Here is a 24,076-nt window from a genome sequence, read left to right on the forward strand (position 1 = left end):
TTTCCAAACTTGAAGAGAACTTCACCACACAGGAATTATGCAATGTGATGTCAGTAAACTCCACACTCCTCCGACCTGACTGTCTTCTTCTCAGGATCTGGTAATAATAATAATAATAATAATAATAATAATAATAATAATAATAATAATAATAATAATAATAATAATAATAATAATAATAATAATAATAATAATAATAATAATAATCTATCTATACTATAATGACGATATCGTCGCTCTGTCTGTCCTGTCTCCAGAACCGTTGGCCGGATCGACTTGAAACTCGGGGGGTGCGCTGATGGCGACCCGACGGAGTGCGGTGCCCTATTTTCGTGCGATTCGGATGCGAAACACATTACATTTGTGTTCAATCAAGCGTGTGCCCCTTCAAGCCCTGGCTGATCTGGGCTAAGTGTCAACACTGCTGTGAGTACAGTCGTTGAGTAAACAGGGTCGTTAACTAAGTCAACATCGAGTCCTTGAGATTGAATGGGGTTATCTTATAAGGGGTCCTTGGCTGAAAAACATTTGAGAACCTCTGCTCTAGGGCATCACCACTTCCGGGAATCCTGCGTAAGTAGGTTGCCAGAGTAAAACCTGGCCATTTCCACCACTGCTTATGGATGAGCATCATCTGCTGCATGCCATCGAGAACCGTTGGTCGGATCGACTTCAAACTTTGGGAGTGTGCCCTATTGTGCAGTGCAGTGCACAATACAGGGCAACTCTCTGGTTTTGACTCTGAAGAAGGCGCAGTGCGCGTCGAAACGTCAGTTTTGTACCTTTATTAAATTTATTTAAGTGACTTCGTGTGCTCCAGCTCACTCATTGGGTTAGTCCTTTTGGAAGTGGCCCATTGACCTGTTTACATTGTTTTGTCCTGTTCTGAGAGCACTGACCTCCCTCTGTGGAGGGGTTGAAGCGCAGGAGATTCCTTGTACATTCATCTGATCGACTTTATGGATCACAGATGCACCATCATGTAGCCTATTAGGTACAAGGCTAATTCTTATCTTTTGGTTCCAGTTTTTTGTAAAGCAAATTATTCCCATGAAGTAGCCTAATTACCGTCCATTCTGAAAGACGATGCCCGCATATCAAACAGCTGCAGTCTGCATAACGTTCGTCGGGGGAATAGTATAGGCTATAAATGCACATGACTACTATAACGTTAGTAGTTTTTGTAAGGGAATGCACAACTGGCTAGCTAGACAGATTGCAGTTCTGGAGCTGGTTTCCAGAGGGAATATCCTCAGACCAACTCGCAGTCGCCACAGACAGCTATAGTCCTCTGAAGCTTATTATTATATCCGTTAATTTTACCTACTTGTCAACATTGTTTGAGCATAAAGCCTAACCTACTTACTAGGCACGGAGCATTCCTCCTGGCCGACTTTTTTTACTTTCGCCTTACTTGCTGCATGAGGTGATTTCCCCTGTATTTTTTTTTATGAATGAGCTGACCATTCGCACCGTTCCCACTTGTCGCTCCTACGCTTTCAGGTGGAGGGGGGTTGCCGGGTAACCCGGCGCTGTGACTAGGTCCACTGGCGGAACGAAAGGTGTACAACAATTACCCACCAACCCGTGTTCACAACTTTCACATCGGAGGCGCGGATCCTATTTTCCGTGCATTTTGCGGCTTTCAAGGCCGGTGTGAATGTGGCTATAGTTTCACTAACAATAAAAAAACAAAAAACTGGTCTGCGATAGAGTAGGGGTGACACCGTCAATGTGGACGATGCATGTGCCCTGGTGGAAACTGGATACAGTGTTCATATAAGGCAAGTACCTCGTGTCGATGTATCTTGCGCATTCTATGGCCGTCCTTGTATTGTCATGTCATGGTGTCTTTGGGTCATTTATAAACGAAATGAATTCTGTTGTTTTTTTGGTACTGCTATTTTACATTGAAGTCAACGCGAGTGGCTTGTGTTGTCCCCTAAAAAGAGGCACGGCCTTCATCTTTTGCAAATTACCACCCGGATGTGCTGGTCTGGTCTATCATCACCTTGCAAAGCATGCTGGGATACCTGGCATCAGGACATTGCCAGGACATTGACAATGACAAGACGAGAGGAGGGGCCAAAATCAAAATAGACCAATTGAAGACGGAAATGCAGCAAGGCAGCCAACCAAGCTGCAGCAGCAGGGCTTGACAGGGCGAAGGCGAGTCAATGTCATGTATCACTTTTGGTGGGCGTGAAGCCTGACAAGTCATATTTAAGACTTCAACACCGAAGTAGAAGTTTACGAGGTGCACTTAAAGGCAGCATTGGAGTGCCATATCAGGTGTGTGTCTATTAGTCCATGGGCCAAGGCAAAAATCGGTACCACCTGAGGTGACCGCACGATTTTGTTATTTTTGTCTTCCTACATGTCTCTAGTTTATATTTTGGTATGATAACCCTGCTGATTTGGTAGCTTAAGGATAGTTATCACTCTGTAAACAAACCTACCCCCATATAAATGACAAAACCCTGATTTCTGTGTATTAGTCCAGATGATATGTGAAAATGATGTTCCCTTTTTCGTAAAAGCATGAAACTTGGTACACATATAGTTTGGGGCCCTGTACAGTTTCAGAAATTGAGCCATTGCAAAAATGCCTTGTGGCGGCCATTTTAATTCTGCCATAAGCAAATTATGTAGTTTGCATCATATCTCCTGAACCACACATGCTAACACTGAAAAGGAGATGTCTATCCCAATGTTTTCATGGTCAAGGAGTACAATGATACCATATAGAACATCATAAACTGTTAAAGTGACTAATCAATGGTGAATTTGATGACGTTGTGAGAAGGAAATGACAGTATCTGATAACCGATGCTATAACTTCAAAGCCATGACCATTCTCTGGCTAAGATGTTTTGATGAGTTATTTGACTTATATAGACCTTTTGTTAAAATAGCGCACAGGTCCCTCCTAAAGATCCTGGGATTTTCCTTGCCAGATGGCCAAATCCAAGATGGCCACTGGCACCATGTTAAAAAATTGACTTTTGACCCAGAGCACATAGAATAATGTATGAAGACACTTTTCGGTGTAAGTCAACCACGAGGAATCCGATTCTGACATCAGTTTGACATTATGGCATAGTTTTGACCCAGAATTCCAAGATGGCTGCCATCCAGTATTGTGGAAATGTAACTTTTGAATGGGAAGGTATACTGTGCGTTTGGGGTTTACCACAAGGAAGGAGATTAACAATGGTGGATGTTTTGGGAGTCATTTCAGAATTATGTTCACTGAAAATATGTTAATGTCAACACCCATTTTACCTTGGTACTGCTGTACCAACTACCCCCAGGATTTCTTGCATTAAAATATTTAATGAATGTATGACAAGATAACTAAAATAAGCTCTTTTTATTAGCTGTAGCTATAGATTCTGAATCATCAGATTCCGCTCATCATCTTTAGCCAAGTATGCTGTGTAATACCGGTCGATCACACAGATATGTCAACATCACCATGGCGGGCAAGGATGATGGATGACACCTTGTGGACATAGTCCGACCACTTGTATGGGATGCCATCTTGTGTCTGCCAATCCAATTGCTGATGGAGTTGCCATCATCTAGATCATGCCCATGTCAACGAGAGTGATGTAGGGTTCTTGCAGCCCTAGAGATTGGAGATAGAGCTTCTAGATGCGCTTGCTCTTCTGCGTCTTCCTGTATGTGATGTTGGAGTTGAATAAGGCCACACATTCATCAAAAACACAATGTTCCAGCAACTCGTGGAGGTTTACAAGTTGACCACAACCAGGTCAATCACTGCCTTGGAGCGCTCCACTCCATCTCAGCAGCTCCTACCTTGAGTTCCTCCCCGGGTAGTCTCGCTTGCCAGACTCCCTCCCTACAATGGCAGAGTCTGGCTGCTAATACCTCCACCCTGGTATAGGGGAAAAAGGCTCCGTTCACCTTTACAACTATCCACCAAACGTATTAAGCAGGCCTGCTTTATTGCACAATCCAGATCCAACCGTTTTCAGCATGTAGCAACGAGCTAGCATTGTTGATGCTGTTGTTTCACAGTGGCACAGGCATTTGAGATAGACAGATTCGACACGGAGGGAGTGGAAACGAAATCCATAAATGGTCGCCACCAGTCAGTCAGAGCGGATTGGAGCATGCATGCAGGGAGGAGGGTGGAAGATGATTGTGATGCTGCAGACGCAAAGTGCCGCTGTGTGTAAATTCAGCTCGAGCAGGACCCTGGCCATTCACACCAGACGCACTGCTTTGCTCCGCGCCGGTTACCACTTGTACTGACTTCCTATCTGGCTTCACACAATCACTCGCGGGTCTCACACAAAAATAGATCAGACGCCGAAACAATCTCTGCATGGGGCAAGCCGGCCGCATCACGGCTGGTCTGACTGAACGGTCTAATGTGCTAACAAGTGCGCCAAAATGAAACTGGCTGCGCTTCCAGATGCTTCGTCACTTCAGCGTCTGGTGTTTTTGCTCCTTTTCGCATCCACTATTGCAGACTTAAAATCAGCCCATGCTGCAGGAGAGGAGAAGTTGACCAGATTCTTGCAAGTCCCGGGGGCCCTATCTTCGCAAAAGCGGTACGCCGCGTGCAATGCAAATTGGGGGCGTGCACAAGCGCATGCCTGTTATAATTTTACTGGACATAGGCGTGCCACAATCAGCCGTTTCTGCGCAGAATACGGGGCAGCACCTCTTACACGCTAAAAAAAAGCACCTCTTACGCGTTAAATACTCTGCTGCGCTTGAGCGCACCATAATCTCTATGCTGTGCAGCGCAGCGCAGAGTAAAATTTCTTTTGTATATGTCATTACACACGGACGTGCCCACGCCAGGACATCAAATTCTGCTGCTAAAATTGGATATTAGCAGATAATTCAGTGAGGCAATCAACTATAACTCACTGAGAAACTTTTATCACATCGCAAAGAGGGAAATTAATTGAGAAAACTTGTTGGACAATGGACATAGGCTATTCACCTTCACCTTTCCCATAGTCTCGCTGGCCAGCCTCCCCTCCCACGCAGGTCTCCATAGTGGGATTGCGATGGGCGGCGCTTAGCGGCAGTGCCCTTGGAAAATAGTTTCCAACAATCCAACTTGCCCTTTTCAGCGTGTAGCAACGAGCTAGCGTGTAGGTTTCTGCCGTTAGCTTGCTAGCTAGTTAGCGTTGTTGTTTTCACTGAGGCGGCAGGGCACTATTTACAGCGACACAGGGAGGAGGGAGCGGAAGCTGCTCTGATTGACATGGTCGGAGCCAATGACAGAGTTTGTAATAAGCCGGGAGCAGACATCCGGCACCCACTGAAACAGTCGCTCCAATGGGGAGCAGCTGTAGAGCAGGGGAGGGCTTATCCCAGTTGCCTGTTTCCGTGGCGCCAGACTCCTCTCCCGGTAGGGAGGGGAGGCTGGCCAGCGAGACTAACATAATTATGAAATTACCCTCAAAACACAATAATTGTCATTACTAAACCATGTTTGGTAGGCATGGATTTGCAATTAAAATAGCTATAATTCACCATTGTTAATCTCCGTCCTTACTCTAAAAATGGTAAACCCCAAACACCACATACGTATATGTTGCCCTTCAAAAGTTAAGTTTTCACGCTACTGGATGGCAGCCATCTTGGAATTGTGGGTCAAAATTATGTCAGAATGTTAAACTGATGTCAGAATCAGATTCTTTGTGGTTGACTTACACCGAAAAGTGTCTTCATACATTATTCTAGGTGCTCTGGTTCAAAAGTAAATTTTTCAAGATTGTACCAGTGGCCATCTTGGATTTTGCCATCTGGCAGAAAGTCGGAGGATGTTTGGGAGGGGCCTGGGGGCTATTTTAACAAAAGGCCCATAGAAGTCAAATTACTCATCAAAAAATCTTAGCCAGAGAGTGGTCATGGAATTGAAGTTATAGCATCAGTTATCAGAAACTGTGATTTCCTTCTCACGTCATTAAATTCACCATTGATTAGTTACTTTAACAGTTTATGATGTTCTATATGGTATCATTGTAATCCTTGACCATGAAAACATAGGGATAGACATCACCTTTTCTGTGTTATCATGTGTGGTTCAGGAGATATGATGCAAACTACATAATTCACTTATGGCGGAATTAAAATGGCCACCACGAGGCATTTTTGTGATGGCTTAATTTCTGAAGATTTACGGGGCCCCAAACTATATGTGTACCAAGTTTCATGCTTTTATGAAAAAGTGAACATGATTTTCACATATCATCTGGACTAATACACAGAAATCAGGGTTTTGTCATTTATATGGGAGAAGGTTTTTTACAGAGTGATAACTATCAATAAGCTACCAGATTGGCAGGGTTATCATACCAAAATATAAACTAGAGACATGTAGGAAGACAAAAATACAAAAATTGCGCGGTCCACTTAGGTGGTACCAATTTCACCATTGGCCCATGGACTAATTGCATTGTATCCTTCTCAAAACACCACTGAATTCACCAAAACACCACTTAATTCACCATTAACTATTCATGTGAACAGTTTATGATGTTGTATAGGGTGTCATTGTAATCCCTGACCATGAAAACATAGGGGTAAACATCACATCTTCTGCGTTATCATGTGTGGTTCAGGAGATATGATGAAATCAGGGTTTTGTAATTTTTTGGGGGTAGGTTTGTTTACAGAGTGATAACTATCCTTAAGCTACCAAATCGGAAGGGTTATCATACCAAAATATAAACTAGAGACATGTAGGAAGACAAAAATAACAAAATCGTGCGGTCACCTCAGGTGGTACCGATATGTCAAAATTTGAGCCTTGGCCCATGGACTATATGGTGTGTGTAGTACATGTGGCGATGTACGAGGAGCTCCTGAACGCATCATGGGGAAGGTGGATTTCTCTCCTCTTTTTTCAACTTTTCTGGGGGTGGGGGGGGACAAAGCATTTCCTTTTCCATTTGCATCACACTGTGGAACGAAAAGCGATGCTGCTGCTGTACTAATGTGTAGTGGAGATTAAAGTCAAGCAATCTGGAACCATCTCACGGTTTGGGACAGGATGCAGGATAGGACGCGTCCAAATCAGGAAAGTGGAAAGTGGAATTTTTGGAAATAAGTGGGGGGAAAAGTTCATGTTGGATCTAGCTGCCAAAGTTTGACGTAATTCTTCCGGACACCAAGGATTAAAAAAAAATAGGCTATGAAGATCTCTCGCCGTGAACTTGAGGGAAACCGAGACAGTGCAACTTTGGGACAGACATTTACAACAAGCTGGCTGTCTCGTACGTAACGCTAGTTAATAGTTTTCCAGATGTCTGTTGACAAATACTGATGCAGACAGCAACTGGCAAAAGCATCACATCCACGGGTTGCCTTGAGAAAAAGCCTCGTTTCTTTTGGACTTGATTTGAGGGGAGTTTTACGTTCACCTCTGACTTTTTATCAGCACTTTTCCACTAGCCTAGGCTACAACAACAGGATTTGATCTCTTCTTGGATACAATTCTTGGATATGGACTGACATCGAGAAGACAAAAAAGGCGTATTTTTAATGAGTTAGCTACGGTAGAGTCATAGTTTGACGTTGTGATTACAATGTTATTTGGGTGAAGTCCTTGGAAACGCACAAGGGCAGCCCAATGAGTGGCACACAGTCAACTCTCACTGACAGGTAAGATAGCTTACCCCCCCCCCCCCTGTTTTTCTCTCATGCTCTCATACAAGTATTGTGACTGTTCCTCGCTAATGAAATGTATTGGTATTGCTCCCTATTAACCCGATAACGGTCAGTTACTACAATGTTGTATAGCCTATAACGCTAACTCCTTCCAAAAACCTGGTAGTCTCCTTAATTGTTTATTGGCAACATTAAGCACCTTGTAGAACATGATATAAGACCTTTTTTGAATTGTTATGGTCTTGCCCTTGTAAATTAGCATTCAAGTGATTAACCAAGCAGCAATTGAATTAAAATGTCACTTTTTGACATTGGACCAAGCTGCTATCTAGCACCATAAATGGGAGGGACACCATGGATCATCATAGTGGCAATGGCAGGTAGTGGAACTTCAGTGGCTAGTGAGTGGGAGCTAGTGGAACTTGAGTGGACAGTCAGTGGAAGCTAGTGGATCTTCAGTGGCTAGTGAGTGGAAGCTAGTGGAAGTTGAGTGGATAGTCAGTGGCAGCTAGTGGAACTTCAGTGGCTAGTGAGTGGAAGCTAGTGGAACTTGAGTGGACAGTCAGTGGCAGGTAGTGGAACTTCAGTGGCTAGTGAGTGGAAGCTAGTGGAACTTGAGTGGATAGTCAGTGGCAGCTAGTGGAACTTGAGTGGATAGTCAGTGGCAGCTAGTGGAACTTGAGAGTGGATAGTCAGTGGCAGCTAGTGGAACTTGAGTGGATAGTCAGTGGCAGCTAGTGGAACTTGAGTGGATAGTGAGTCGCAGCTAGTGGAACGTCAGTGGATTGTCAGTGGCAGCTAGTGGAACTTCAGTGAGTGGCAGCTAGTGGAACTTGAGTGGATAGTCAGTGGCAGCTAGTGGAACTTGAGTGGATAGTCAGTGACAGCTAGTGGAACTTCAGTGGCTAGTGAGTGGAAGCTAGTGGAACTTGAGTGGATAGTCAGTGGCAGCTAGTGGAACTTGAGTGGATACTCAGTGGCAGCTAGTGGAACTTGAGAGTGGATAGTCAGTGGCAGCTAGTGGAACTTGAGTGGATAGTCAGTGGCAGCTAGTGGAACTTGAGTGGATAGTCAGTGGCAGCTAGTGGAACTTGAGAGTGGATACTCAGTGGCAGCTAGTGGAACTTGAGAGTGGATAGTCAGTGGCAGCTAGTGGAACTTGAGTGGATAGTCAGTGGCAGCTAGTGGAACTTGAGTGGATAGTCAGTGGCAGCTAGTGGAACTTGAGTGGATAGTGAGTCGCAGCTAGTGGCAGGTCAGTGGATAGTCAGTGGCAGCTAGTGGAACGTCAGTGGATTGTCAGTGGCAGCTAGTGGAACTTGAGTGGATAGTCAGTGGAAGCTAGTGGAACTTGAGTGGATAGTCAGTGGAAGCTAGTGGCACTTGAGTGGATAGTCAGTGGCAGCTAGTGGCAGGTCAGTGGATAGTCAGTGGCAGCTAGTGGCACTTGAGTGAATAGTCATTGGCAGCTAGTGGAACTTGAGTGAATAGTCAGTGGCAGCTAGTGGAACTTCAATGGATAGTCAGAGGCAGCTAGTGGCACTTCAATGGATAGTCAGTGGCAGCTAGTGGAACTTCAGAATAGACAGTGGCAGCTAGTGGAACTTCAGTGGATAGTCAGAGGCAGCTAGTGGCACTTGAGTGGATAGTCAGTGGCAGCTAGTGGAACTTGAGAGTGGATAGTCAGTGGCAGCTAGTGGAACTTGAGTGGATAGTCAGTGGCAGCTAGTGGAACTTGAGTGGATAGTCAGTGGAAGCTAGTGGCACTTGAGTGGATAGTCAGTGGCAGCTAGTGGCAGTTCAGTGGATAGTCAGTGGCAGCTAGTGGCACTTGAGTGAATCACGGAGACGTGGCAGAAGACAGAGGAATTTGCTGCTCTCAACGAACTCTGTCCCCCGGACTGCTCTTACTCCTGTGTCCCGCGAGCAACAGGCCGAGGCGGGGGCCTTGCCATAATAAACAGGGACTGCTTCTCTACACGTTCAGTGAGCTGCGGAACTTTCTCCACTTTTGAGGTCTCAGTCTCCAAAGTTGGTCGCGCCAACCCTTTCTACTGCATTTTGATCTATCGCCCTCCGGGCAGAAACGCAAATTTTATTTCGGATTTCGGACATTTTTTTAGCTTCCATCATCCGCTTTGATAGAGTTTTGATGGTTGGGGATTTTAACGTTCACGTCAACGATAGCTCGGACTCCTTTGCTGTAAACTTTTTGAATGTCACAGAATCATTTAACTTTATGCAACATGTTTCTGGTCCCACCCATGCAAAAGGTAATACGCTTGATCTTGTATTTACTACTGGTTTAAAGATAAATTCGATTTGGGAGGTACGGTGGTGCAGTGGTAAGCACTATCGCCTCACAGCTCGAAGGTCGTGGGTTCGATTCCCACCTGGGCCGAGAACACTGAAGGAATGCGCGCCCGTCCGCATGTCCTCGAGTGCCCACCACCCGGGTGGGGGTCGGCAAAATGGCCTTTCTGTGTGGAGTTTGCATGTTCTCCCCGTGCCTCCCGGGGGTCTCCTTCATATAGGAACCCCCTTCACAAAAACATGCAACATATCCTGGTTGCTTATATGGTTCCTCCTCTGATCGTTAAGGGCGCCTGTTCAGAGGGAGGGGAACTGGTTGGAATAGCGTGAACCTCCCACGTGCTATGTCCTACCGGTGAAGCTTCCTCGGGCAGGTGAAAAGAAGTGGCTGACTTGACTGCCCATGTCTCGGAGGATGCATGGAATCAGTCTCGGCTCTCCCCAGATCGGCAGAGGATGGAGTAGCAACCAGGATTGAGTAATTCAAATGAGCACTAAACGGGGGATAAAAATGGGATAAAAAAATCGGGAAAAAAACATAAAAAAAAAAAAAATATATATAAATTCGATTTGCACTGAAGAGCTGACTGTCTCTGATCATTATTGTGTCCTGTTTAACACACTGTTTGATAATGACGTTGTTCTGGGGAAGCGAGTTAAATGCTCGCGCGTTATCAACAGCCTGACAGCGAATAAATTCGCCTCTAAATTTGACAGCAACATAGTAAACCCCTCCCACGTCGACATAGATCTCATGGTTAACTCCTTTAACACCCACTGCTCTAGTATTCTAGACGAGGTCGCCCCCATGGTTACTAGAAAGCTGTTAGCAGTTAACTATTATGCCCTAGTATAGTGCCATATAGGCCTAAATGTTTTGACTAACATATTTTGTACAGCACTCTGTGCACTCGTGCTGGGAGGGGTGCTTTAGAAATAAACTTTTACTTACTTACTTAATAGTCATTGGCAGCTAGTGGAACTTGAGTGAATAGTCAGTGGCAGCTAGTGGCACTTCAATGGATAGTCAGTGGCAGCTAGTGGAACTTCAGTGGATAGACAGTGGCAGCTAGTGGAACTTCAGTGGATAGTCAGTGGCAGCTAGTGGCACTTGAGTGGTTAGTCAGTGTCAGCTAGTGGAATTTCAGTGGATAGTCAGTGGCAGCTAGTGGAACTTCAATGGATAGTCAGTGGCAGCTAGTGGCACTTGAGTGGATAGTCAGTGGCAGCTAGTGGCACTTGAGTGAATAGTCGGTGGAAGCTAGGGGCACTTCAGTGGATAGTCAGTGTCAGCTAGTGGAACTTCAGCGGATACTAGTCAGTGGCAGCTAGTGGCACTTGAGTGAATAGTCAGTGGCAGCTAGTGGCACTTCAGTGGATAGTCAGTGGCAGCTAGTGGAACTTCAATGGATAGTCAGTGGCAGCTAGTGGAACTTCAGTGGATAGTCAGTGGCAGCTATAGTGGCACTTGAGTGAATAGTCGGTGGAAGCTAGGGGCACTTGAGTGGATAGTCAGTGGCAGCTAGTGGAACTTCAATGGATAGTCAGTGGAAGCTAGTGGAACTTGAGTGAATAGTCAGTGGCAGCTAGTGGAACTTGAGTGAATAGTCAGTGGCAGCTATAGTGGCACTTGAGTGAATAGTCAGTGGCAGCTAGTGGCACTTGAGTGAATAGTCAGTGGCAGCTAGTGGAACTTGAGTGGATAGTCAGTGGCAGCTATAGTGGAACTTGAGTGAATAGTCAGTGGCAGCTAGTGGAACTTGAGTGGATAGTCAGTGGCAGCTATAGTGGAACTTGAGTGAATAGTCAGTGGCAGCTAGTGGCACTTGAGTGAATAGTCAGTGGCAGCTAGTGGCACTTGAGTGAATAGTCGGTGGAAGCTAGGGGCACTTGAGTGGATAGTCAGTGGGATGCTGTTGCAGCCTGTGGAATTTCAGTGTGGCGCCAGTGGCAGCTAGTGGAACTTTAGTGTCACACACTGGCAGGTAGTGTACCCTCAGTGGCAGCCTGTGATACCTCGTGGCAGGTAGTGGCACACATGCACAGTAGACATGAAAATATATTTTTTTACTAAACTTATGTTTGCTCAATTATGCTCTTGCAATAATAAAATGGAGGATTAGTAAAGAGTGTATTTTTGCTCATTTTTATTTAAAAACGGGTGAAATCTAGGGCTGCAACTAACGATTATTTTGATAATCGATGAATCTGTCGATTATTCATTCGATTAATCGGATAAAAACAAATCCGTGGATTTTATTTCAACAATTTTATTCAAAAACAAAATGTCCCAAATTGACAATATTAGTGCACAAAAGTGCTGCTTGACTGGACCAGAGCTGTCTAAACAATAATGAGAAACAATGTAAATCACTACCTAAGTGTTAGGATTTGCTCTATTCAACTATTCTCCACTCTCGCCACAAGGCCCAGGGTGGTGTGGAGCCACTTTTATAAACTTTGGCTGGGAGGGGCCTAGGTGCGACAGATGGGCGGGCTGGGTTTGGTGACGTCATGAACCGAGCTACGTAGTCCAACAGCTTTGCCAATAGAAAGAGAGGGAAATTTGAGTCTAGGCCTGGCATTTGGCCTTCTGGCCTTTTCCGAATGTATGGAACTGCATAGGTATGTGAGAAGAGATGAGGAATTACTCAGATTTACAGTAAATGACAAGACTTTGACCTGAATTTATCAAGAACACTGCTAAATTCCAATATGTATTGATTTTCAGCAGAAAAAAGTGATTAAAGTATCTCTTTAATAGGCTACCTATTAGATAGTTTCTGCAGTAACACTTTCTCCTTCTCTCTCTCATAAGTAGTTAAATAGGATACCTTGCCCACCCGCCTCTTGGCAGAAACGCCAAAATCGAGGGGGCGGAGTTTAGGGCACCTACGTCATCAAAGGGGCGTGGCTTCTTTTTTGTGAAAAGTCATTTTTCACTAGTTCCTCAAAGGGCACCTCTGTTTTTAAACCATTATGTAAAAAAGCTTTATTTCACTTGTTCCTCAAAGGGCACTTCTGTTTAAAAAACACTTTTCTTGGAAAAAGCTTTATTCCACTTGTTCTCCAAAGGGCACTTCTCCATTTCCTCCATATCAGTTAGACCATCTTGTGGGTGTTGCAATGTTGTGCGCATCACACAGACAGCCTGACAGCGTGTATAAAGCCACCGTGTCAGCCAGAGCAAAGTTTTGATCTCGGCCAAATACATTTGGCCCATTTTAGGATCTGAAACTAATATTTGTTAACAGCGGCGACCATTTTCACAATCTCAATCAATCTCTGACTCACCCATAGAGACCCAGTCTTCCCCTGCCAGCCCATCCCACCCCATCCCCCACGTTTTTTTTTGTCTATTACCACGGCCGGCCTGTCTAAAGCTTGGCAAAGCTGTCTGCACAAACACTTCCGTTTTAAATAAACTTGTTTGTTTTTTGACCGTCAGGTGGGGGCGTTCCCGACAGCACGTAACGCCCCTTGAAAGCTACGAATAGCGGCGAGATCAGGTGGGCGTTCCCGGCAACACGTAACGCCCCCTTGAAAGCTATGAATAGCTGCTTGCTCACGTATTTCTCTGACTCACACATAGAGGCCCCACATGTTCCCCCTGACAGCCCATCCCACCCCATCCCCCCTTATATCCTTTGCGTGCCTGTCAAGGCCATCTTATACCAATGTATCCACATTTCAAAGATTCCATAATTGCATGTTGTACATGCAAATATTCCATAATTGCATGTTGTGCAGGCTATCTTATACTGTTTCGATAAAAGTTAGGCATAGCAATTCTGTCAAATATTCTGTAGATTCCCTACGTGCAACACACACACACACACACACACACACACATACACACACCCACCCACCCACCCACTCACACACACACACACACACACACACCCAGCCCCCAAACACAGCCACAAACATAGCGCGCGTTAGATTGTGGGCAGGTTTTCTCATTGAAACATTCCAGTCAACTTCATCATTCATGTGTGATATTATGTATTTTCCCATGTTTTTCCCACTCCGGATCCAATTGTGATGTGACATCACCATGATGTTTTTTGATAGGCTATAAGCCTATTAAGCTTTGAACTAAATTTGAATACAGACTATGGTGTATGACTATGCCGTTTACCCGTCTCTCAACCAGACCAGAGTTTCCCAGCATGCACTAGTGTGTTTCAACACTGTGTTTTTGGAGATTACTTATGTGCTATGTTAGTTATGTTATATGGCAGTAAAATGCCACTGAATGACCAAATTGATTTATCTTGATTTTTTTTATTTAACACCAGCGTTAGTTTGTTGTTTATGCGTATGCAATAACGGATGCGTTATTATATTTACTGGAATACATACACACGCCAACCTATGTGCCCTATCAGAGTTCGTTACGTTATTGTACAGTACAATAAACAAAACAACATGATAGCATCAGCTGCATCACTATACGTGTGAGCGTAAGTATTAATGGTTTGCAACTTGTTTGTGTTGTACAGCATTTGATTCAAACATATGGCGACATTGAATCAGTGTTAGCTTAGCGCTAGCTAGCTAGCATACACTACGATCTGTGAATAGAATTGGCCTGGTCTTGGTCGATATGACCAAAAATTGATATAACGTTACAGTAGCATGGACCCCTCTCATTTTTTATTACAGTTGAAGATTTCACAATCTCAACCACTCTCAATCTTGTTACAACTAGGGTTGGGTACCGTTCACATTTGAATCGATACCGGTACGGTACCGGTACCTGGAATTCGGTACGGTACCAAAAACGGTACCTTTTTCGATACTTTTTTGAGTAAAAAAAAAAATTTTTTTTTTTTTTTTTTTTTTTGCAACAACAAAAATGTACAGTTGTAAAACAAATAAGTCCAAACTTCTCAATTTCAACATTGTTCTTTATTTAGAATTTCTTTTGTTTAGCAGCATCCAACAAAATAAAACCCCTCCCTCCCTCCCTCTTCCCTCCCAAACCAAGAGTTTACTTGCAGCAAGGTAGTGGGGTTGAGAAAATGTGGGGACTGGGAGTATTACTTAGAAAAACAAATGAAAAATGGAGGACAGGGTAAAAGATAAATAAAAAAGTATTGTATTTATTTTACAAATTAAAGTATAAAACAAGCTAATATAAATAAATTAAAGTATTTTACGGTATTTATTTTACAACTTAAAGTATAAAACAACAACAAGCTACTCTAGCAATGAACTACAACTAACTTAACTTAACACTGTAATACTGCTCTACTTTAGCAGTTCTTTTTGAGAAAAATTAACATGTCCACTTTGTCAGTTTTTTTTTGTTTAGCAGCACCTGACAAAATAAAACCCCTCCCTCCCTCTTCCCTCCCAAACCAAGAGTTTACTTGTCGTCGCAGCAAGGTAGTGGGGTTGAGAAAATGTGGCGAGTATTACTTACAAAAACAAATGAAAAATGGAGGACAGGGTAAAAGATAAATAAAAAAGTATTGTATTTATTTTACAAATTAAAGTATAAAACAAGATAATATAAATAAATAAAAGTATTGTACAGTATTTATTTTACAACTTAAAGTATAAAACAACAACAAGCTACTCTAGCAATAAACTAGTAGCAATGAACTACAACTAACTTAACACTGTACTGTACTACTGCTCTACCTTAGCAGTTCTTTTTGAGAAAAATTAACATGTCCACTTTGTCAGGTAAGAGCCGAGCCCGCTCGACACTGACCGTGTCCCCCGCTGTTGAAAACACCCTCTCTGAGGGTGTAGAAGAGGCCTGGACACACAGTGCCAAGTTGCCAAGTTGGCCAGCATTGGCATTTGGTCCCTCTTCTCCCACCACCACAGAATCGGATTTACACTGGTCAGGACTGCTGGGAAGCTGCGATACAGCTGTACCTCCTTCTTGGCCTTTTCTTCAGCTGAGGGACCACTGGTGTCCACCACAGATTCCAGCAGGGCCTGGTCTTCGTCCTCAAAGAGCTCCCCAAGTGCCGAAAGTCTCGTTTTCTTATGGAGTGGTAGCTAAAAATAGAAAAAAGTGTCATGATTCATCATCAAGCATTATTTATGTTATCAATAGAACAATTGTCAGTGCTATGCATATCTTACAAAAGCTGCTGCTGTTGCTCCTGCAGACTCCTCCTCTTCCTCTTCCTCCTCCTCCGGCTGCTGGAGCGCTTCCTCTCCTTCCTCCTCCTGTGCCACATCTCCAACTCCACCCTTTAAATCAAGCACAGTAAATAATAGAAAATTAAAATATGAATGTATGTATATAGAATAGAACACATAAGTCCACTCAATCTTAATGATCATGGACACAAACCTCGTTTCTGCGTGTCAGTGTGACAGCTTCAGTCTCAAGGCGGGTCCAAACAGCCTCATCCTGAACTTTGGCTTTGAATCGAGGATCCAGGGCAGTAGCCTCCTCAAGGAACCGTTGGAGGTCATGATTAGCTTCATCCTAACAAGATTTAACATTTTTAAAATGTTGGCAATGCATTGTAAATTTGATAATAGTTAGGTGGTGGCATCATGGGCAGTGCACTACTGAATGTCTGAACTAAATTATTATGAACTACATATACCGTGTAACGTGGGGAAAGGTCTTCCCAGATCTTCTCCTTGATGGCTCGCTTGAAGGCAGAATCATCGTCCTTCACCTGCAGGGACCATGTTGGAAATAAGCGTTCACACTTTGACATGTTATCCTTTGGATTTTGTTGTCTCCCATAAATAAAATCAATCAATAAATCAATCAACCTTCAACTTCAGCTTCAGTTTGTCCAGGATGGGGAGGATCTGCCCTGCAGTGGCACTCTTGTCAGCAGACACACAGAGTGTAGATTTGTACAGGACCTCCATGGTGTCGATGAAGTCCTCACACTTCCTGATGTCATCATCTGACACTCTCTCCAGTCTGAGAAGAAACCAGAAGTACAACATACATACATATGCATGTGTGCTTTGTCTCAGAATCAGTCTAATTCCATTTTAATAATTATGACTTATTTTTTTAATTAATAATTTGCACCTGACCTGTCCATTGACTTCCTCAATCGTGGGTCCATCGAAGCTGCCTGGATGACAGGGTACTGCTCCATAAAGCGCTCTACCATGAGGAAGAGGCTGTTCCATCTTGTTCGGACATCCAAGATGAGGGCATGCTGTGGAGGGCCTTGACCTTGAGGGCCTTTAAAGAAAACAGACAAAAACATAGAAATGCGAAGACAATTTTTGGTTTGACCCACAGTAGAACATAGTAAGAATAAGAATGGAAGAATAGAATTATGGGGGGGGACGGTCGCGGTCGGGGACCTTCAACTTACCAAGCAGGAGTTTTTGTTTTTCCTGAAGGACAACCTTGGCGAGGCTAGATCTCCTAAGCCACACTACTACGGCCCGTATCCTTGAAGACCAGCTGGAGACAGCTTTCACACTGTAGAGCTTTTGAGCTGCTATGTTCAGTGTGTGGGCAAAACATCCCATCTTCAGAATCTGCATCCTCCTTACTGCTACATCCATGTTTGCAGCGTTGTCAACAGTAATGGCTACCACTTTTGATTTAACTCCAAACTCATCTAAAATACTGCCTATCTCCTCAGCTACAGCAGGCCCTGTCTGGGAGACGTACACTGCACGTGTGTGAAGGACTTTCTCCTTTAGCTCAGCCTCCACTATGTAATGGACAGTGACCGTGAGGTAATGGTCTTGTGCCACACTGCTCCATCCATCAGCGGTCACTGCAATATGGTCAACTGCCCTGAGTTCCTCCTTCACATTCTCCTTCTCAACCCGATACCAAGCTGGGATAAGTGTGTTAGTGAGAAGGTCTCTGGAGGGAGGGGAGTATTTTGGGTTCAGGGTCCCTGTCATCTCCCTATATATAGACAATAAAAATAACTATTTATTGTTAGTAACTTAGCTTACTCTATGAATATCACACACACACACACACATTATCAGTATCACCCATTTATACATAAATAAATAATTTACCTGAACCATGGAGACTCCACCGTTGCGAAGGGCAACATGCCTTTCACAATGAAGGCAGTCACTGCCCTGTGGCACTCATTTACCTTCTGCCTAGGTAAAGCTGCTTTCTGCGCCAGGGTGAAGGGTGTCTCCTGTGCGACTCTCACACGGTGGCCTAGCAAAGAAAGCAAGAGTGTAACGTTGAATAACACGTCTCACGGTGACACGAACTGATGATAATAATAACGTTAGCAGCAACGCTAGTTACGCTACTAGTTAGCCCGTCTGAAATCGTAACGTTAACGTTAAATACACGTTAACGTGTATTTAACGTTAGCTAATTAAATGACGTTACCTGATGTTGAAGAAGTCGACGCCTGAGCCTCACTTGTGACACTTGAAGTGTTGTCGTCGTCCGTTTCAGCAAACGAAGCAGAGGAGCTGCTGGCTGTAGGTGCTTTGCTGGTGGCTGCAGCGTCGAATACTTTACAGTCTTCTGCATTTAAAAATATTTTGTGCTTTACCAAGTGTTTCCTCAAGTTAGAGGTGTTCCCCTGGCCAGCTTTGCACTTTGCATCGCAAATATTACAGCGAGCGTTGTCTGAGTCTATTTTTGTGAAGTGTAGCCACACTTTGGACCGCAAGCGAGAGGCCATCTTCTTCTTCTTGCTTGTTTTGGCAGCCAGTGACGTGGTGACGTAACCCACCCTCGTGTGTGTTGCCTTCAAGTTTGCGTCGGAATTTCTATCTCGCTCGCTGTCTTTGTATCACTGAGATGCGTTCAAGTACCGAGATTTTTAAATTATAATAGAAAAAAAAAAAAGTACCGAAATGAAGTACCGTTTCATGTCATGTGAACTGATACTCGGTAGTACCGCCCACTTTCGGTCGGTGCCTGTAAAAGTACCGAGTTCGGTACCCATCCCTAGTTACAACCCAGACCCCGGATATCCGTGACCTACGGGTATTATTTCAAAATATGGAATATGGAACGTGAACAAACATCTTAGCAACCCAACAAACCCATTGTTTTTATTTTTTCGTATTTTATATGATTATTTTAATAGTTACTAACTATTAATAGTAACTAACTAGTCCTCCACACAGAATTGGTTAATTTACTGTGAGACTTTATGTTTCTCACTACACTTTCCAAACGTTAACACACATCAAACACAACAACTCTTTCCCACTACACTTTTCAAACGTTAACACGCGTCAAACACAACAACTCTTTCTCACTACACTTTCCAAACGTTAACACACGTCAAACACAACAACTCTTACACTTTCCAAACATTAACACACGTCAAACACAGCTCTTTCTCACTACACTTTCCAAACATTAACACATGTCAAACACAACAACTCTTTCTCACTACACTTTCCAAACGTTAACACACGTCAAACACAACAACTCTTTCAAACATTAACACACGTCAAACACAACAACTCTTTCTCACTACACTTTCCAAACATTAACATAACACACGTCAAACACAACAACTCTTTCTCACTACACTTTTCAAACGTTAACACGCGTCAAACACAACAACTCTTTCTCACTACACTTTCCAAACATTAACACGCGTCAAACACAACAACTCTTTCCCACTACACTTTCCAAACATTAACATAACACACGTCAAACACAACAACTCTTTCTCACTACACTTTTCAAACGTTAACACGCGTCAAACACAACAACTCTTTCTCACTACACTTTCCAAACATTAACACGCGTCAAACACAACAACTCTTTCCCACTACACTTTCCAAACATTAACACACATCAAACACAACAACTCTTTCCCACTACACTTTCCAAACATTAACACACATCAAACACAACAACTCTTTCCCACTACACTTTCCAAACATTAACACACATCAAACACAACAACTCTTTCCCACTACACTTTCCAAACATTAACACACATCAAACACAACAACTCTTTCCCACTACACTTTCCAAACATTAACACACATCAAACACAACAACTCTTTCTTACTACACTTTACAAACATTAACACACATCAAACACAACAACTCTTTCTCATTACACTTTCCAAACATTAACACACATCAAACACAACAACTCTTTCCCACTACACTTTCCAAACATTAACACACATCAAACACAACAACTCTTTCTTACTACACTTTCCAAACATTAACACACATCAAACACAACAACTCTTTCTCACTACACTTTCCAAATGTTAACACACATCAAACACAACAACTCTTTCCCACTACACTTTCCAAACATTAACACACATCAAACACAACAACTCTTTCCCACTACACTTTCCAAACATTAACACACATCAAACACAACAACTCTTTCCCACTACACTTTCCAAACATTAGGCATTTCTAAGATGTGGGGTCAATATCAATCTAGAATCTAGATTGATTTGATTCACTAATTTGGCGTTCTCTCATGCAAAATATCCAACATCCAATATCCAGAAGTAGTGATTACTACACAGAAGTAACTTTAGTTCCACCATTTGCTATTTGCTTCAAACATAATTTGGATCAGTTGTAACTTTGACCATTTCTAACAATTTCTAGACAGTGAATTTACACAAGCACTTGAGTGAAATTCATAGTACCTATAGGGACTGTGATTGAATGAACGCAGATTGTCAGATTTGTTTACCAAACCCTTATCCTGGTGCCTGCAAGGGTCGTCTGTACCACTAATGTCAGCCACTATGTGTTACAATATTGGGCTGGTTTCATAGACCTGGCCCAAAAGTACATGCATCACATATATGTATGCTGCATATATCCATATATGCCTCTACCGTATGGGTTAGTCATAATAGTCAAACATGGTTTTTCATGTTCTGACTTGCTGAAATGTGTGCTGCATATATACATGTTAGTTACACATAATAGTCAAACATGTTTTTCATGTTCTGATGTGCTGAAATGTTTTACACGTCACGTAAAACAGTTTTTAAAACAGTTAATTAGCCTACACAATGTGTAATTTCAGGTTATTGTAAGTTATTGCATAGTTGCAATCTTTCCTACTTGCATACTTACAAGTGGGTTGTTTTTAATGGCATGTGATTTGCGGTTCTAATTACCCAATGTGTAATTTCAGGTGATTGTAAGTGTGTCATACATACCTACAAGCCTTCATATCAGTTGGCTGTGTCAATGATTTTCTGTACCTCTTGGTGCGTCATCATTGTCTTTTTTCAGGCTTAGAAGCAATGTCTAAACAGTAAACAGTTTATGACAAGTGGTGGCAGCATGCTATGCTACTACACAAGACGTGTTATGGTACATAAATAATATGTAGCGTGTAATAATCTGTAGAACTCTGTCAGAGTTCTACTCTGTCATTATTTTTACATTTGACTTTGAGAACTATGATGAACTGTTAGTCAGTACTCTGTACTGATGTACAAAAGTAACAAGATTGAGGTTGTGAAATCTTCAACCGGAATAAAAAAACTGGATATAATATAACTGAATCAGTTAGGCCAAACTATTATCAGTCAGGTCGGTAATGACCGGGGGAAATTATATGAGTATTGTCCATTGTGTGTATGATACAACTTTGTTTATCATTCTGCCCCTCACACTATACAGTCTGTATTTAACTCAACACACTCTACCTGCCCCTGACCTCAGAGGGGCTCTTCTGTCAACGGGCCTGAGGCAAGGTGTGGTGATCACAAGCATTGGCATAAATATTGTGGTAAATGAAATTGGTAAATTGGTTAAGCAAAGCAAGTAATGCTTTTGCAATGAAGTTTGTAAGATAAGATTTGTTGTATTTGTTGTATAAGATGTATTTTACAAGATATTTTCTGAGATTTGGTTATATTAACTTATTATTTATATTATTATTCTATTATTATTATTCTAATTATTATTATTCTAATTATTATCTACTATTATTCTAATTATTATATTATTATATTATTATTATTATTAGGGGTTATTAACTATACATATTAAAGTATAGATGATTGTTTTGCCCACCTTATCAAAACAAATGTACAGCATGTTAAAGTATAGATGATTGTTTTGCCCAGCTTATCAAAACAAATGTACAGCATGTTAAAGTTTTAAATAAAGTCAAGTCAAGTCAAATCCAACAGGTCTTAATGTCAATTAATTTAGCTTTAATGTTTTTTTTGAAACACACACACCCACACATTGACCCCTCTTATATACGTAACTGCCTATAACTGTACATATATTCCTTTCACACACACTTTTCAAAATAGACACTCTTTCATATTGTGATTCATAGTGATTCTTGTTTGTTTTATGTGATCCCGGTTTTTAAGCAAACCGGATCCAGTTTCCTTGTGTGTGTACATCCTGTACAAGGCACATCCTGTACAAGGTACATACTACATTGGACTCAATGATTCACAGATGTATCAAACAAATGTATGTTTTACTGATACAAATGACCAAATTACCACAAATTCAACATGTAATGCCATTTTCTCAATAATTTTGGTCAAAACATTTGGTGTGACCCAGATCAGTCCTTGTAATGAGGACCTTGTTATCACTGGTGTATAGCCAGACTTGGCACATTGGATGTGGCCCAAGATCAGTCCTTGTAATGAGGACCTTGTTATCACTGGCGTATAGCCAGACTTGGCACATTGGATGTGGCCCAAGATCAGTCCTTGTAATGACTTGATCAAAAATATTACAGACAATATATATATATATATATATATAGTAAATATAATTGTATAATATATTCAAAGTATTGTTAATTGTTAATTATTATTATTATTCAAAACCTGAAAATACTGTAAATACTGTAAATAAACTAAACTAAAACTAAAACTTGGAACTTGTACTGTGTGTTAATTGAATGTGTTTTTGAAACACACAACCACACATAAAATCTCAAGTGAGATTTTGAGAAAGAAAAAAGAGAAAGAAAAAAAAAGTTTAAAGTATATAAACCCTTCCCAGCTATGTGATTATGTCTGACACCTAGAGGCGAAAAGTGGTACTGAATTGGCCATCCAAATAGCACGTGGTAAACTAAGTACTTATCAAAGTAACTTATCAAACTCTTCATAACACCCTGACTACTGTAATAGTAGTAATACTGACAGGCTACAATTAGTTCAATTAGTTCAATTAGTTTAACTAAAACCAAGAAGAGAGGTCACATAACTTTACATCACATAAATTTCACTGTTTTACTGATTTTCACTGATTTACCTTTGTTTATTCTTCATGTGTAAAGCGCTTTGAGCTGCATTTTATGTATGAAAGGTGCTATACAAATAAAAGTTTATTATTATAAACAAGCTATTTTGTACTGGTCTCTATAAAACTTTAACTTTAAAGTACCGTAAATTCCGGACTATAAGCCGCGGCTTTTTTCCCATTTTTTGGCCCCTGCGGCTTATATAACGGTGCGTCTTATCTATGGATTTTTTCAGAAAAAAAAAAAAAAAATACAAATAAAATCTCTCTTTTTTAGCACTCTTTCTAACTATAAATCCACTTCTGTTTTAATTTCCTCTCTTGCCCTCTTTTCACCACACCGCGGACACTGTGTGCACTGTAAAAATAAACAACGGTGGTGTTGTGTTATGTTGTTTTGTTGAAATGTTACGGTAATACGGTAAATGGGAGCTTCCTCAAACAGCCATCTCTTTCCCGACAATCCCCTCTGTGCGTGACCACTTACATATGGTAATTACGGTAAGCAAACGGCCACTCGGCCATCAACTCCCTCCCCCGACTACCAGGAGAAAATCACAAACTTCGGCGAATTCACACAAAGGAAGATCAAGGAATATTCCATCGAACCGGAGCAGATCATAAATATGGATGAAGTGCCTTTGACGTTCGACCTGCCACTCACTCGGACTGTTAACAAGAAGCGCCCTGGAGGATTCTTTCACCAAAAAAAAGCTTTGCTCGTTCTCGACAGCATGAGAACGAGCAGTAGAAGCAACACTCTCACTTACCATGGGGAAGGTACGCAGAAATTCACACGACGCAGCTTTCAAGTTGAAAGCAGTCAATCTCGCATTAAAAGAGGGAAACAGAGCAGCCGCGCGTAACCTGGGCATCGATGAGTCAATGGTGAGGCGTTGGACGGTGCAG

General features: G+C 42.3%; 1 protein-coding gene across 1 annotated transcript in view; it reads left to right on the forward strand.

Annotated features, from left to right (window-relative positions):
* The first annotated feature begins 7,615 nt into the window (after window positions 1-7,615).
* Window positions 7,616-24,076, forward strand: part of arhgef12b (Rho guanine nucleotide exchange factor (GEF) 12b) — a 140,413-nt gene continuing 123,952 nt past the window's right edge. Inside the window, exon 1 of the mRNA XM_083646927.1 lies at window positions 7,616-7,656. Coding sequence (XP_083503053.1) covers window positions 7,625-7,656 — 32 coding nt within the window. The 5' untranslated portion in view covers window positions 7,616-7,624. The remainder of the gene's footprint in view (window positions 7,657-24,076) is intronic.

This window comes from Poromitra crassiceps (genome assembly GCF_964638095.1).
Source record: "Poromitra crassiceps genome assembly, chromosome: 1".
NCBI lineage: Eukaryota > Metazoa > Chordata > Actinopteri > Beryciformes > Melamphaidae > Poromitra > Poromitra crassiceps.